This window comes from Haliotis asinina, chromosome 7, assembly GCF_037392515.1.
Source record: "Haliotis asinina isolate JCU_RB_2024 chromosome 7, JCU_Hal_asi_v2, whole genome shotgun sequence".
NCBI classification, from domain to species: domain Eukaryota; kingdom Metazoa; phylum Mollusca; class Gastropoda; order Lepetellida; family Haliotidae; genus Haliotis; species Haliotis asinina.
The window spans coordinates 16,507,119-16,521,096 of record NC_090286.1 but is presented as its reverse complement, the minus strand read 5'-3'; the positions used below and the strand labels follow the sequence as shown (position 1 = coordinate 16,521,096).

The window sequence follows — 13,978 nt, the reverse complement described above, 5'->3', positions numbered from 1 at the left end:
ACTGAGTTAACTACTGAGTTATAACTGTTAAGGTGTTTATTCAGTCAAAGCAATAAAAGTGCTGTGTGTCCATATACAAGCCACTTGGTGTCAACAACAGCTAGTCAACCTACTAAATGTAAGCACTATGCAATGATAGCCAAGGAAAAAGAAAGAGATCTGTCTCTACAAATAACAGAATCCCAAAGTAAGCTTGGAATATATAAGCAAACATTTTGGACTGTTTGTTATTGGCAAATCAAGAAGACCATGTTGTGTTGGAAGTGACCTCAATCCCGAGGTGTATGCTCGCTACAGGTTCAACACTAAAGCCTGGATGACGTCTGACCTGTTCAGTGATTTGCTGCTCTACTTTGATAGGCAGGTGAGGTCATGTCGTAGGCATGTCATTTTGCTTTTGGACAATGCCGCTAGTCATAACTGTGCAAACGTGAGATTAACAAATGTCACGGTATGATGGTTTGTTATGTTGTTTTTAATGTCTGTATATGTGCAATAAGGATTGATGATTATGAACATTTTGGGTTTTCCTTGAAGTGCATGAAAATCTAAAATCCAGATATCTGGATATTCATTTATCTGGACGATTTACATAAAAACGAATGTGTCCAGAATGTGTACAGCCAATCATGGTACATTAGAGCTGCAAGGGACACATATTGGGAAGGAGCCTTTCAACTCAAACACTTGGATTTCAAGTCAACCAGATACACTTTTATGAATAAAGTCATCGTCGAATAATAGTTTGAAATATCAGTGACTCGCTACCTATTCACTATGATAACAGTCCAGTACTCGTGTATCTCCATCTACTATGTGTCAGGATTCATGTATATCTTAATGACTTCATGTCTCCAAATGTCAGTGTGGTTGACTCTTCATCCTCAGATGACTACCCTTTGGGAAAAGGGGTTTGTAGTGTATTCAGAAAACTCAGAACTTCAGCCCAAGAAGGCACATAAGTACATAGGGGCCATGTTTGACATTCATCAAGATAGTGCCAGAAAACAAATTACTGCAATGGATGTCGATACCATGAGTACCAGGATAGGATAAGTTCAATTTACCTTCACCTAAAGTTTGAATGATATCCTTCAAGTAACAGGCAGACTAAATGACCCGTACTAGAGACCACAAGCACCCATATATGCTTTGTAGAAGGGATATGATTCGCAAGTAGACTACCTTGCCATGGAGTAACAAAGACATGATACACACGTATGTACACCTTCTTGATTCAGTTACTCATAGCATGTTTCTGCAAGACAGGTAGTGACTACTTGGTTAGCAGTGATAAGTCACCAAGCTGAAATAAGCACCTGTACATAACAAACTCAGTATGAAAATACTGCACTTATACCTGTCAGTTAAATCATTCTTAACTGAATTGCAAGCTTTCCAAGTTACCTCTTTCTCCAGTTTATCTATCAGTTCATCATACTCTTTCTTTTCCTTTTTCTTTTTTTCTAGCAACATTTTAGCCTGAAATCTTCTGTATGATGTTTGAATTGTTCTTGCAGCGTCATCATCCCTGGTCCATATTTTCTCCTTTAGCTTGGCTTGCTCTGTTTTCCTTCCAGTTTTCCCTTTCCCTCTTGATTTGACTGACTTTTTCCCTAACAAAACAGAACAGAACATATTGTCACTCATGTGCATTTCTTTCCAAGATCATTTCAAGCTGTGTGCTTTTGCTAAATTATTCTGTTGCAAATGGGGGAAAAAATCCTATATGTACTTTGTTTAATAATAACCTGTCATACAGGAATATGCTGGGCTCTGGACTTTCCTTATGGCATCCTTGGTGTGAAAATCCACCTAATCCCAACAATAATGCAATTGAGTAGTATAGGGAATGACAGTTCTGGCTCACTTTCAAGAAATGTCTCTACAAAGCCTTATTTACTAAATAAGGCTTTGGTTGGGCCATTAGCTCTTACTACTATTACCCCTACTACAAAAAAGTTGGCGGTAATTACTGTGCCTTGGTAGAAGGTAACACTGTGCCGTACGGTACGATCAATAATTCTTCTCTTACAAATCCCCTACCCGGCCCATCCCTCAAGTAGTACAAGTTAGGTTCGTCGGCTTTCATATCCACTTTATCTATGTTGTAAGTTTTGACTGACCATATAGGATCGGTGGCTCGCTTACGGTTATCGCCCTCGTGTTCCCCTATGTCATGTTTATATCGATGAAACAGTTTAACGTGAACCGCCTACGATCTCTTTGGTATTCATAATAAAGGCTTGCTGGGCTTTTTGTATTCCCTGTGCTATGTACTTTTTTTTCTCATCCTCGCTGATAGCAGACTTACGAGATTTGGACCGAATATCTTGTTTCATTCCGTTATATTTTGTGAGTTCAGAGAGGATAGAACGAAACTCCTCTTCTGAGATCTTACTGTCAGAGAGTGCCGTGGAAATACGCTCACTCACTGTGTTGAGCTTTGCTTCGGCCAGAACCCTGATCTCGTTGTGTTTCAATGCCTTACGATGCAGTCTGCGTGATACTAACTTAAGCGCCAACCCTACCAACCCTGTCACCCCAGCTGTTATTTCAAAACCTAGCACTATAGGTGCAGCCACGATGGTAGCCAACAACCCAACGCCTGCTGCCCCTAGTCCCATGCTGGTTGCAATAAGGGTAGTGTCAGCCCCGTCCACGATATTGAAAGCTCTATTATACTTTTTACATAGTGCTTTCCGCGTGTCACGGTCTTGTTCTAGTTGACGTTTCACATCACATAACTGCCTCAAGCGGAACCCATCTACGGTTTCCAGCGTCTTCGCTACTTCCTCTACGACTGGGTACAGACCCATCCTATAATGTATATTTTGAAAAATATTTTAATTGGGTTTCAGTTAATATTTCACGAATGAATTTGAAGCCTACAAGGGATAGATTATAACTAATGCTAAGAGGTGAGAGGTCAATAGACTTTTCTGTTGTAATAAAAACCCCAGGGAGGCTTATTAAGCGGTTTATAGGACCCGTGGTATCCCGTTGTATAACAATACGGCAATATTGACCTACGTGTTCGTCAAACCAGTGTACTACCACCCCGGGTAAAATTTGTTGTCCTTTCGAGGAGTTTTCATTGTCAAAATACATAAAGAAGACTTCTATGATGATTGTGAAGGAGTAGGATGTTCTATCAAGAACACTCTGGATATAAAGATTACTGTTAAATGTTAATTTATGATCTATTGTTCTAGTACTTAACAAAATTTTTTCTTCCCTAAAATCTATTATAGCTACTTTATTCACGTTATTCTCCGTAATGAAATCCCCGGGCCAGATACCGTTATTCCTAATCTTAGAGATGTACCCCCACTTTTCTTCTTTTAATGTGATATAAGGTGAGGCGATTGTTAAGTTGAGCAGCCATTCAGGCTCTTTTAAATCTGATAACGACACCCGTCTGTACACGTTGTCTTTGAAGTGCAGGATATATAATTCATCTTCCTCACCAGGCTGATCGAATCCCTCCGTGTCTCCCAGGTCGTTAAGTGTAGTGTTGGGATGATGACTGGTCATTATTATATTATTACGATATAATTTCCAACTGGTTTTCTGATAATAATTCAGGGGTTAACTTCATACCCATGAAGTGTATGTTGTCAGGCAGGAAGATATTGATTAGTGATATCTTGTTTTCCACGATCACGTTGACCCCCTGCAGACTGGTGTTGGAGCCGACACCCACCCGCACGTAAACGTTGCAAACTTGATACTGGTGTCGTTTCACCCACCCGAGTTTGATCCCCTTCACGATCTCGACCTCATTCACCGATGGTTCCCCTAGGTAGACTTTGATGATCAATGTTGAGTTTGCCGGTAGACTCTCTAGTATCTTGACCACGCCTTCGAATTCAGACACCAACTGCAATTTCACGTTTTGTATGGCTGGTTTACTCGATAGCATGTGGGCTGCTATAGTGTTGACTGGGCTGACGACTATGCTACGTCTCTGAGTTGGGACGTAAGCCACGAGCAGGGTTCCATTGTTCACGACTTTGTTTAGGTGGTTGTCTTTATTATCAGTAAACACGTAGGGAGAGACGAGTCTAATATTAATAAACCAGTCGTTCTCGGGTAACAACACCCACTTGTCATCTTCGGTGAAGACGAGCATATATGGTTTGTTTTTGACGACGGTAGTGCTCTCAACATCGTCTAAGTCGAACAGTTTACCTTCGAACGATGGGTATATTACCCAATTATTATCACCGGTGTTGACAAGGGAGTACTTAGTGTTTACTGTTGCTCTTGTGGTATCTATCATATCACTTAGGGTTCCACCGGAGGGGATTTCAACGCGTTTGTAAATGTTGTTTTTCAGTTGCAAGGCATACGATTTACCATCTACTCCGGGAGCGTCGAAACCGCGTGTGTCTCCGAGGTCGGAGATCCCGATATTGACGCATTTTTTCACTCCGGGTCCTTGTGCGCTGGTCATGTTACGTGAAGCGTTAAGCTGAGGTATCCTATATTTACAGGATTATGATTTATATCTCTAACACCGATATTGTCAGCTCAGGTATGTTGCCCTGGGTTAATCTCTTATACTGCCGTGGTGAAAACGACTCGGTTCTACCGTCGTTGAATTTCTCAGTTTTCACCGGCACTGCTCTCAGTATAGTGGAAGGGTGACCTCCTTGAATGTTGTATGTTGTGCTCACCTGATCGAGATGAATGTACAGCTCTCGGTACGGTACTAGGTCGGGTAACTTCGTGCCTGTGACGGTTGTTGTTGGTTTTATCTCGTCAGGAGACATACCGAGTATCCTCGCTAATGGCCGGCCGAGCCTCAAGGAGGTTCTTCCGTTGTTGATTAACACCACTGTGCCGTTTGAGTCGTTCATCTTGAGTTCGGCTCCCAGGGGTTTGAAGACCTCGTCGTTTAGCGAGCACACGCTGTAGTAGCCGTCAGTTATCTGGCTGCGAGCCCCACTGACGAACAGCTTATTGTTGCTGATATTGATGTTAGTCCATTGTGGTAGGTAGGTGATATCGCAGAGTGCGACTTCGAGTTGACCTGACGTGTTATCGATCGCGTGCGTCAGCTGAACGGCCTCACCGCTCGTTATTCCTGGAAGTGTTATGTACATTTTAGAGTATATATACTCATTATATAATAGTTTTAAAATGTATTCCCATAGTGTGTATTACTCTAAACTGGATGTAGATTTCTCCCCCATGAAGATCGTGGTTGCTCCTGGGTTGTATTTCAATGCCCAGCTTTTTGATGTGTTCGATAAGTATAAGCTTTCGGTGACTAACATTGAGGCAGTCCACGCTTGGTTCTACAACCCTATGCAGTTCTGGCAGAATCAATTCAACTTTGCCGTGTGGTGCGCTACAACAGGGTGTGGTGTGGTATTGACCGACACTAAGCGTGGACCGCTGAGTCAGTCTGTGTTCAAGTTCCACGTGTACTACCAGGTCAGACGTATCCTTAAAGAGATCAGTGCCCCCATCCCACAGGACAAAGCGTGGGATGCAACAAACAACCCGTACGATGGACGGGCCTACGAACGTATTTGTAATGAATTCGAAATAGACCCGAAGACGGATTGGCGTTTGCCGGGGCCGAACTACGGGTTGGGTATTCCTTATGATGGGGGGCGACCAGTGAAAGAAGTCAGTGATGATTTACTGAAACGAGATATACTACGCCAGGACTTTGCTTTGTCGAGTAATGAATGGAGGGATGATCGTATGAACTTTAAAGGTGGGGTTGCTTTCACAGTCCAGAAAGTGGAGCAGTCAAACGCAGACTGGACTAAAATGATCTCAAAAACATCGAAAGAATTCACTCGTGCTGGTACAATACGCTTGGACGACTCGATTCGAACGTACGTGTGGGCGCTGTTGGGTGCGCAGGCGCAAACGCGTTCCAACATCATCGGTAAGGGAGCTGCTTTCGAAGCTCAGGAACAGTTCGTTGACAACGTTGAGGATGCTATCAATTCTCCAGTTGATCTCCCGCGGGACATCGACCGTTACCAAAAAGCGTTAGAACACGCCAGATCGAAAGTCAATTACGTGTTCGGCGTGGGGTTGTACATGGCCCCGAGTGATATGCAACTGAGAATAAAAAAAGTGGTGGGTTATAACAACAAAATAGTCGTAGCCACGAAGGATCAAAAATTGGGTATCAACCCCGATATTAACACCCCACATATCCCACACACCCAACCACGTGAAAAGGGTATAGTGGCGCCACCCCCGGAGCCTAAAGTTCATGTGTCCCCCACACACCCCTATATTCATGTGGGGGTACCCCCCTATCAGCAGCATATTGATAATAAAACAGCCCTAGTGGTTGGTGGGGTAGCTTTGGGACTTATTTGGTTAAAGATTTCTTAGCCGCTACGTACACCAGACCCGCCACGGCGACGATGGCTGCCCACAGGTTTTGACTGAGCCACATGGCAGTTTTAGACAGAGCGCCCAACAACCACGAGACGATGCTACCCAGGATGCCGGGAAGGGCTTCGGCGGCTTTACCAGCCAGTTTAGCTAGGCCTTCCCCGAGTTTTTTAATCCAGTCTTTAACACCCCTACCACCGCTGGGAGTTCCCCCGCCGCCGGTAGGCCCCACAGTGGTTCCCCCTGTCAGTGACACCACCAGGGTTGATATGATGAAACCCAATGCAGTTAGAATGCTGACGATGGTGATCCCTTGCTCCCGGAACAATATCCGAATCCTGTTGGCTAAAGTTGTATCCTCATTCAGTATTCTATCGATTGTTTCCCGAATACGACTGATCTGGGATCGAAGCTGTTCACGATTCGAGGAAGCGGATTCCAATCGTGTACGTCTCTCGTCTTCTAAATCGCGTAGTCGTTCATTGATACGGCGCTTCATATCATCGTTTTCAGTTTCGTTGAGTTTGGTTTTTTCCCTAGCGATGTGCTCGTCGATTTCGTTCAGTTTCCCCATGTTGTTCATGAGTTCTCCACGCACGCATTTCACGGCTTCGTCTAAGCCGCGCAGTTCCCTTACCGGAAAGTCAAACCCCGGTAACGGTTTGTCCCAGTAGGTGCTCAACAGTTTTTCTATGCTGTCTGAGGCTTCTGTAGCACGCTGTGGTGTCATTTCATCTCTAGTGGTGAGGTGGGATCTGGTAGCTTGCAGATCTTCTTTAACGGCCTTAGGTATTGCACCACCGTAATCATTCATGTTTAGATTTGTACGGATAAATTCGACACCATGGCGGCTGGCTAGAGTTGACAAGGCCAGTGGTTTTTTATTGCTCTTGTTAAAGAGGTCAACCCCTGGGTCAGACTTAAGACGTAGAACACCCTTTGTATCAATAAAAAAATTCTTATGGTATCGACCCTGTGGTTCAACGTAGTTTTTATCTCTTCTTAAACTTTCGTAATAATCATTTACCATTGTTTCCAAGAGTTCTTGGTTCAATGGTGAACTAGTAAATGAGGTCTCCTGCTCATCATCGAATGCCTGGGCACTAGCGCCCGGCATCTCCGTCATATCTATATCTTCATCCATTAGTATTAAAAATATATTTCTTTTATATAACAATGTACGGCAGAAAATTAGATCCTTTCAGAAAATTGAGAGAGCCATTAGGTGCCAGAGCCGTGCGCCAGTCGGTGACCATCACCAACAATCCCAGCAAGATAGACCAGAATCAAACTCTGCTGGTTAGATTTCCAAACCTTGGTGAGAATGACCTCATTGTACCAGGCACTGTTCGACTGGCGTTCAATATCACGTTGACCTCCGACAACGACAAACGCGAGCTAGTGCGGAACGTGGGTCGAGCTATCATCAAGAAAACGACCGTCAAGATAAGCGGTAACGAGGTGCTGAGCATCGACGACAGCGACGTGTTTCACTGCTACAAGGATCTCTGGAAAAGCGAGGGAGAACGAGTCAATGATGTGTACCAGGGCATCAGCAAATCAACCCGGGCGCGTATAGGATACGTCTTCACGACAGACCAGCAAGACAAGCTATCGGACGGTGAAAAGGCCATCGCTCTAGCATACGGAAATCGATTCTGCGTGCCGCTCGACTTCGAGTTGCTCACGGGACACGCGCCGTTTTACCAGGCCGCGCTGGGTGATAGGCTCGAATACGAGCTCACGTTTAACGACTATAGCAAAGTAGTGCGTACGCCGAACGGTGATGAGGCCAGTTATGCCATAGACAACATCTCTCTGGAGTTCGACATGGTCACTAGCCCGGAGCTGGCCAGGCAGGTTCGAAACCAGTACTCTGGGAAGATGGCTATCCTGTACGATCGCATATTGAGGCATAGATCAGTCGTGCGAGATAAGAGCGACACTGTGTGGAATATCAACCTGAACGTGCCGGCGCGATCGATGAAAGGTATCCTGGTCGTCCCCGTGGAGGATTACGAGCCATTCCGGAGGGACAGCGAGAAGTTTTTCAACCCCGAGATTGAAAAGGTGGAAGTTACCATCGAGGGCGTGCCCAACCAGCTGTTCAGTCATGGTATGAGGCCACACCAGCAGTGGGATGAGATAAAAAAGCTACCAGTGGGGGACTACATAACAAAGGACCTGGACCTAGGCTCCGTGCAGATCGGTGAATACCTGACCACCAAGTACGCCCTATGGTTGGACATGCGATCCACGGATGATGATAAACTGCACGGCAGCGGGCGTCGTATAGATAACGGCAGCGAAGGGATAACCATCCAGATTACTAAGAAGGCTCAAACCGCTGGTAAGTTGAAATTATATCTGTACGTTATTATGGACGCGCAACTTAATATAGACAATGGGAGATTCGTGCAAGCCATCTACTGATGGGGGAGACCCCCAAACCCCCCTGGGGTTACCCACTGACCCACACTGCGCCATAGTGTGCGGGCAGACTGGCTGTGGGAAGACCGTTTTCGTGTTGGATATGTTGGAGGGTTACTACAAGGATGTGTTCGATAACATCGTTATCATGTGCCCTACTCTGAGCATGAATAAAACGTACGCGCGACCTTGGGTGATGACGGACCCGGACGTACACAAAATCGACCCTGGAACACGCCTGCAGGACTGGTTGAAAGCTCTTCACGAGAAATTTAAAGGGGAACCGACGCTGTTCATACTGGACGACTGCAGCGCTAATCGCGAGATAACAAAAAAGAGAGACATGTTATCGTACCTGGCCTTCTCCGGCCGGCATGCAAATCACAGCGTCTGGGTGCTAACGCAGAAGTTCAACTCGGTGTTGAAAGACCTCAGGGAGCAGACGCGATGGGTGGCCTTATTTCACTGTAAGGACAGGGATTCGTTCGAGCAGTGTTTGAGAGAGAACGATGTGATGAGTAAATTAGAACGGGAACGGGTGAAGAAACAGCTCGCTGAAACTAAACACGCTAAGCTCGTTCTAAAAACCGACCAACCAGTAGCATATATAGTATGCTAAGCAAAGCTAAGCAAAGCTAAGCAAAGCTAAGCAAATGCTAAGCAAAGCTAAGCAAAGCTAAGCAAAGCTATGATATTTGAAGTATTTGTCGTGTGCAACTTAACCTTCATTTCTCTGTGTTTTGCCTGTATCGGGTATTATATAGTTAAAACTAAATCTTACTTGTTATATTATAAGATGGAGTGTGAGGAATTGCTCGAACAATTGTCGTTGGAGGGTCCGCCCGCAGGCCCCACTGATGACAAGCGAGAGAAACTGGTGGCGTTGGCTGTTGGCGGCAAAGCCAAACATTACTTTGGAGACTACACTCCGGATAAAATTCACAAAATGTCAGCCGAAGAAATCGATAAGCTGTACGCTAGATACGAGTGCCGGCTCGGAGCAGAAATGACAAAGACAATAGGATCGGCTATGACCCAGATATACACCGGTATTGTGTCATACTTCCTTCCCATTCCACCAGAGCGCCGACTTTACCTGTGGGAGGACCTCGAGAAAGACCCTTTTATCGAACACGCCGTGAGTTCTATCAGCTGCGGGCTGTACCACAAATATGGTATGTTGTTGGCTCCAGTGACGGCGGCGATTATCACGGCAAAGCATTGTCAATTTGAGAGAAAAAATAATAATAATAGTATAGATGGATGCTGCTCCCGAGGTGACGGAAGTGACCACCTCACAGGAACCAGTGGGGGTACCCCCCACACCCCCAACAGTGAGGGAAACCCCTCCCGAGGTGACGGTGGAGACCAGGGAAACAGTAACCAGGCAGAAGAATCCTAAGAGAGTAGCTGCCGGTAAAAAACGGTGGTGTAACCAACATAAAATTATCAACCCCCGACTGTTGTTGGCTGTAGGTGTAACTGCTGCCTTGGCTATCTCGTGGTTATACGTGGGGGTACCCTCCCACAGTGAGCCACCACCCAACAGTGAGCCCCCCACCCCCACGGTAGACCCGCATATCATGTTATAATTTTAATATTTTTATATCATATACATAATGTCTGAGGGGAAAACGTTCGTCAACGACGCATACCACGCCACAGTGGTCGCCAGTCTAGCCGTAGGGTACGCTCGGTTGACTAAAATGATGCTGAAACAACCAACTATCAAGCTAGATTTCAACCTGCAGGATATGGGTATGCTCATAATGAACCTTGGTATGGCGATGGCCACAAAAGACATCCTAGTAAAACAAGGAATAATACCTGATAATATAATGAAATAAATATAGGGATGGCCACGATAGCTGTGATGGTCGGTGGGGCGTTAGTGAATGCCCTGGCATTTTCCGGGAGTAATTTCCTCTTCTCGAAACTACGAGATGATCACGCGGCTGAAATACAGGAAGAAAGGAAGCGGCACGATCTCGCTACTGAGAAATTACAAAGAGCACAGGCTGAGTACGCTAAAAAACGCCTCCAGAGGATCGATTTTATTAACGAACAACTACAGCGTGAAAACCATGCCGTTCAAACATTCAACGATGTCGATGAAGCAATGAAAGAATACTATCTAATAACTGGTAAACAATTGGAACCGCTCAATAAACCCACACTCGCTCAGTACTACACACCATCCAAGGGACAAATGAATCGTGAACTGGGCTTCATAGTGTTGGGTATAGCAGCTACTGCGTTGGTTGCGAAGCAATTAAACTAAAACACCTATATAAGTAAACATGAGACCCGCTCCATACCGATGCGAATACATACTTATGGGGAAGACCGAGGCCTGTGGTAGGAAATGCAGGAATCAGGGGTTCTGTTGTTTCCATATGGGAAGTCCTAACTACACGTGTTCTGTGTGTGGTATCGGGGTTAAAGGACACTACTGTCTATGTAAAGCTCACGGAGCGAACGTAGTCAGACATCAACTCATCTACGAGAATAAAAAAGGCTACATAAAAGAACGTAGGCGACTGCTCAAGATAGCCACTTTAGAGTTACCTCCCCTTACTGTGAACCAATTAGACATTAGTTCTCTTAGGTGTAAACACGATGTCTACTGTAAGCGAGCTCAAGCGGGTCGTAAAACAGAGAGGTGTTATCGGGTATTCTAGAATGCGGAAGTCAGCATTGTTGAGATTACTAGGTTTAGAAGCCCCTCCTACAGTAAAACAATTAAAAGCTCAAGCAAAACAGCTTGGACACACGGGTTATTCAAACCTGGGGAGAGCCGGGTTAACCGCATTGTTATTACATGCCCCCGTAGCACGTCCCACTGTAAAACAACTGAAAGCCGAGGCACACGATTTGGGTTTAGGCGGGTATTCCCGTATGAGAAAACCACAGCTTATAGAATTATTACGACAGAATAGAGCTATTGACCTACAGTTCGTGAGCACTGAGCGCGCTGTAGGTAACTATTTGAGAGGTTGGCGCATGCACGTTGATAGAAACATAGACATTATAGATATCAAGCCTCTGATAGCTGATAAGGTCAACCAGGAACTAAATAACCTAGGAAGTATCAAGTTTCAGATCACAGTGAAAATGTCGCTCGATAAGCAGGTTGGGAGTACCACTGAGTATGTTCAGCCTTACTTCCGAGGTCAACAAGAGGTCGTCACACATGCAGAGACCATTGACGCATCAATCGATACAAGTTTTCAGCAGATACGAGAATACCTAGAACGCTATACACACTTGGGGTCCGGGTGGGCTGTAGATAAAATCGATAATGTCTATCTAGACATAGCTAACTACGTGCCGTTCAGAGGCGGGTCATACCTAGCTTTGCCTCCCTATTATAGGAACAAACATGCCATAGTAAACGTTAAGAATAGAGGAAACGATTGCCTTAGGTTAGCTATCAGGTCAGCCTTATTTCCAGCTGGCAAGAATTCAGATAGGCTTTCTAGTTATCCCCAAGACGATGGGCTTAATTGGGATGGTATAGATGAACCCACCCCCATATCCCAGATCATTAAAGTAGAAAAACAGAATAATATGGCTATAAATGTCTTTGGGTACGAAGGTAACAAAACAATAGTACACAGGGTCAGCCCGGTGAAGGATCGCCAAGTTATCAATATATTCATGATCCAACTAGGTGAAAAGTATCACTACACGTGGATAAAACATCTCAGCCGGTTGTTGCACGACCAGTCGAAACACGATGGGGAAAAACACTTCTGTGTACGATGCCTACACGGTTTCAGTCGAGCTGATTTATTAGAATCCCACCGGGATGATTGTCAAGGTGTGGGGCAGACGGCCATACGAGTCGACATGCCTAAGGAAGGTGAAAATATCCTAAAATTCAGTAACCACAAGAACCAAATGTCTGTGCCTTATATCATATACGCCGACTTCGAAGCCTTAGTTGTGGGTGGGGATTCCCCCACACCCCCTAGTGGGGCTCCCATCACCCACAAGACACAAGAGCATAAAGCCTGTTCGTTTGGATACATTGTCGTCCGTTGTGACGGGGAAACGAAAGCTCCGGTAGTGTATAGGGGCCCTGACGCGGCTGAAAGGTTTCTAAAGTGTTTGCAGGAGGAAGAAAAAATTATTAGGAATGCATTGTATAGAATCGCTCCCATGCGTATGACCCGAGCCGACAGGCTAGCTCACGCTAGTAGCACTCGCTGTCACGTGTGCGACTCACCACTTAACGGTGATTCGGTGAGAGATCACTGCCACATAACTGGTAAGTATAGAGGCGCCGCTCACAACGCGTGCAACCTCAAGCTTAAAATCAACCCTAAGACAATAAACATCCCCGTTGTCTTTCACAACTTGAGAGGGTACGACTCACACTTGATCATGCAGGCCATCGCGAAAATCGATGGTAATATAACGTGCATCCCCAACAACATGGAGAGATACATCTCCTTCAGTTTAAACGGACTTAGGTTCATTGACTCGTTTCAGTTCCTCCTGTCGTCACTCGACAGTCTGGTCAAGGCCAACAATACCTTCCCTATCACCGATCGATACACAGACGCCGAGACTAGACCCCTGCTTATGAGGAAGGGTGTGTACCCCTATGAGTACATGGATAGTTGGGCCAAGTTCACCGAGACCAGACTACCTCCTATTGACTGCTTTTATAGCAAGCTGAATGAGGCGTCCGTCTCACGAGATGATTACTCGCACGCGACTAACGTATGGAATAAACTGGGTTGTAAGAACCTGGGTGATTATCACGACCTGTACTTGAGGACAGATGTACTGCTGTTAGCCGACGTGTTTGAAACGTTTCGGCAGACATGTTTAAAGCAGTATAAACTCGACCCCGCATGGTATTACACCAGCCCAGGTCTGTCGTGGGACGCCTTGCTTAAAAAGACCGGAGTTAATTTGGAATTGCTCACAGATTACGACATGCACCTATTCATTGAGAAAGGCTTGCGAGGTGGTATTTCCATGGCATCCAAACGATACGCGAAAGCAAATAATCAATACGTGAAAGGTTACGATCCTAACAAACCAACCAATCACATTCTATACCTCGACGCAAACAACCTGTACGGCTGGGCCATGAGCCAGTATCTACCTACAGGGGGATTCGAATGGGTACCCCACGTTGATGTTATGGAGGTTGCAC

At 45.4% G+C, this 13,978-nt stretch overlaps 1 protein-coding gene across 1 annotated transcript in view; it reads right to left on the bottom strand.

The window, feature by feature from the left end:
* Positions 1-13,978, bottom strand: part of LOC137291841 (IQ motif and ankyrin repeat domain-containing protein 1-like) — a 282,934-nt gene that overhangs the window by 254,036 nt on the left and 14,920 nt on the right. Inside the window, exon 2 of the mRNA XM_067823385.1 lies at positions 1,408-1,616. Coding sequence (XP_067679486.1) covers positions 1,408-1,616 — 209 coding nt within the window. The remainder of the gene's footprint in view (positions 1-1,407; positions 1,617-13,978) is intronic.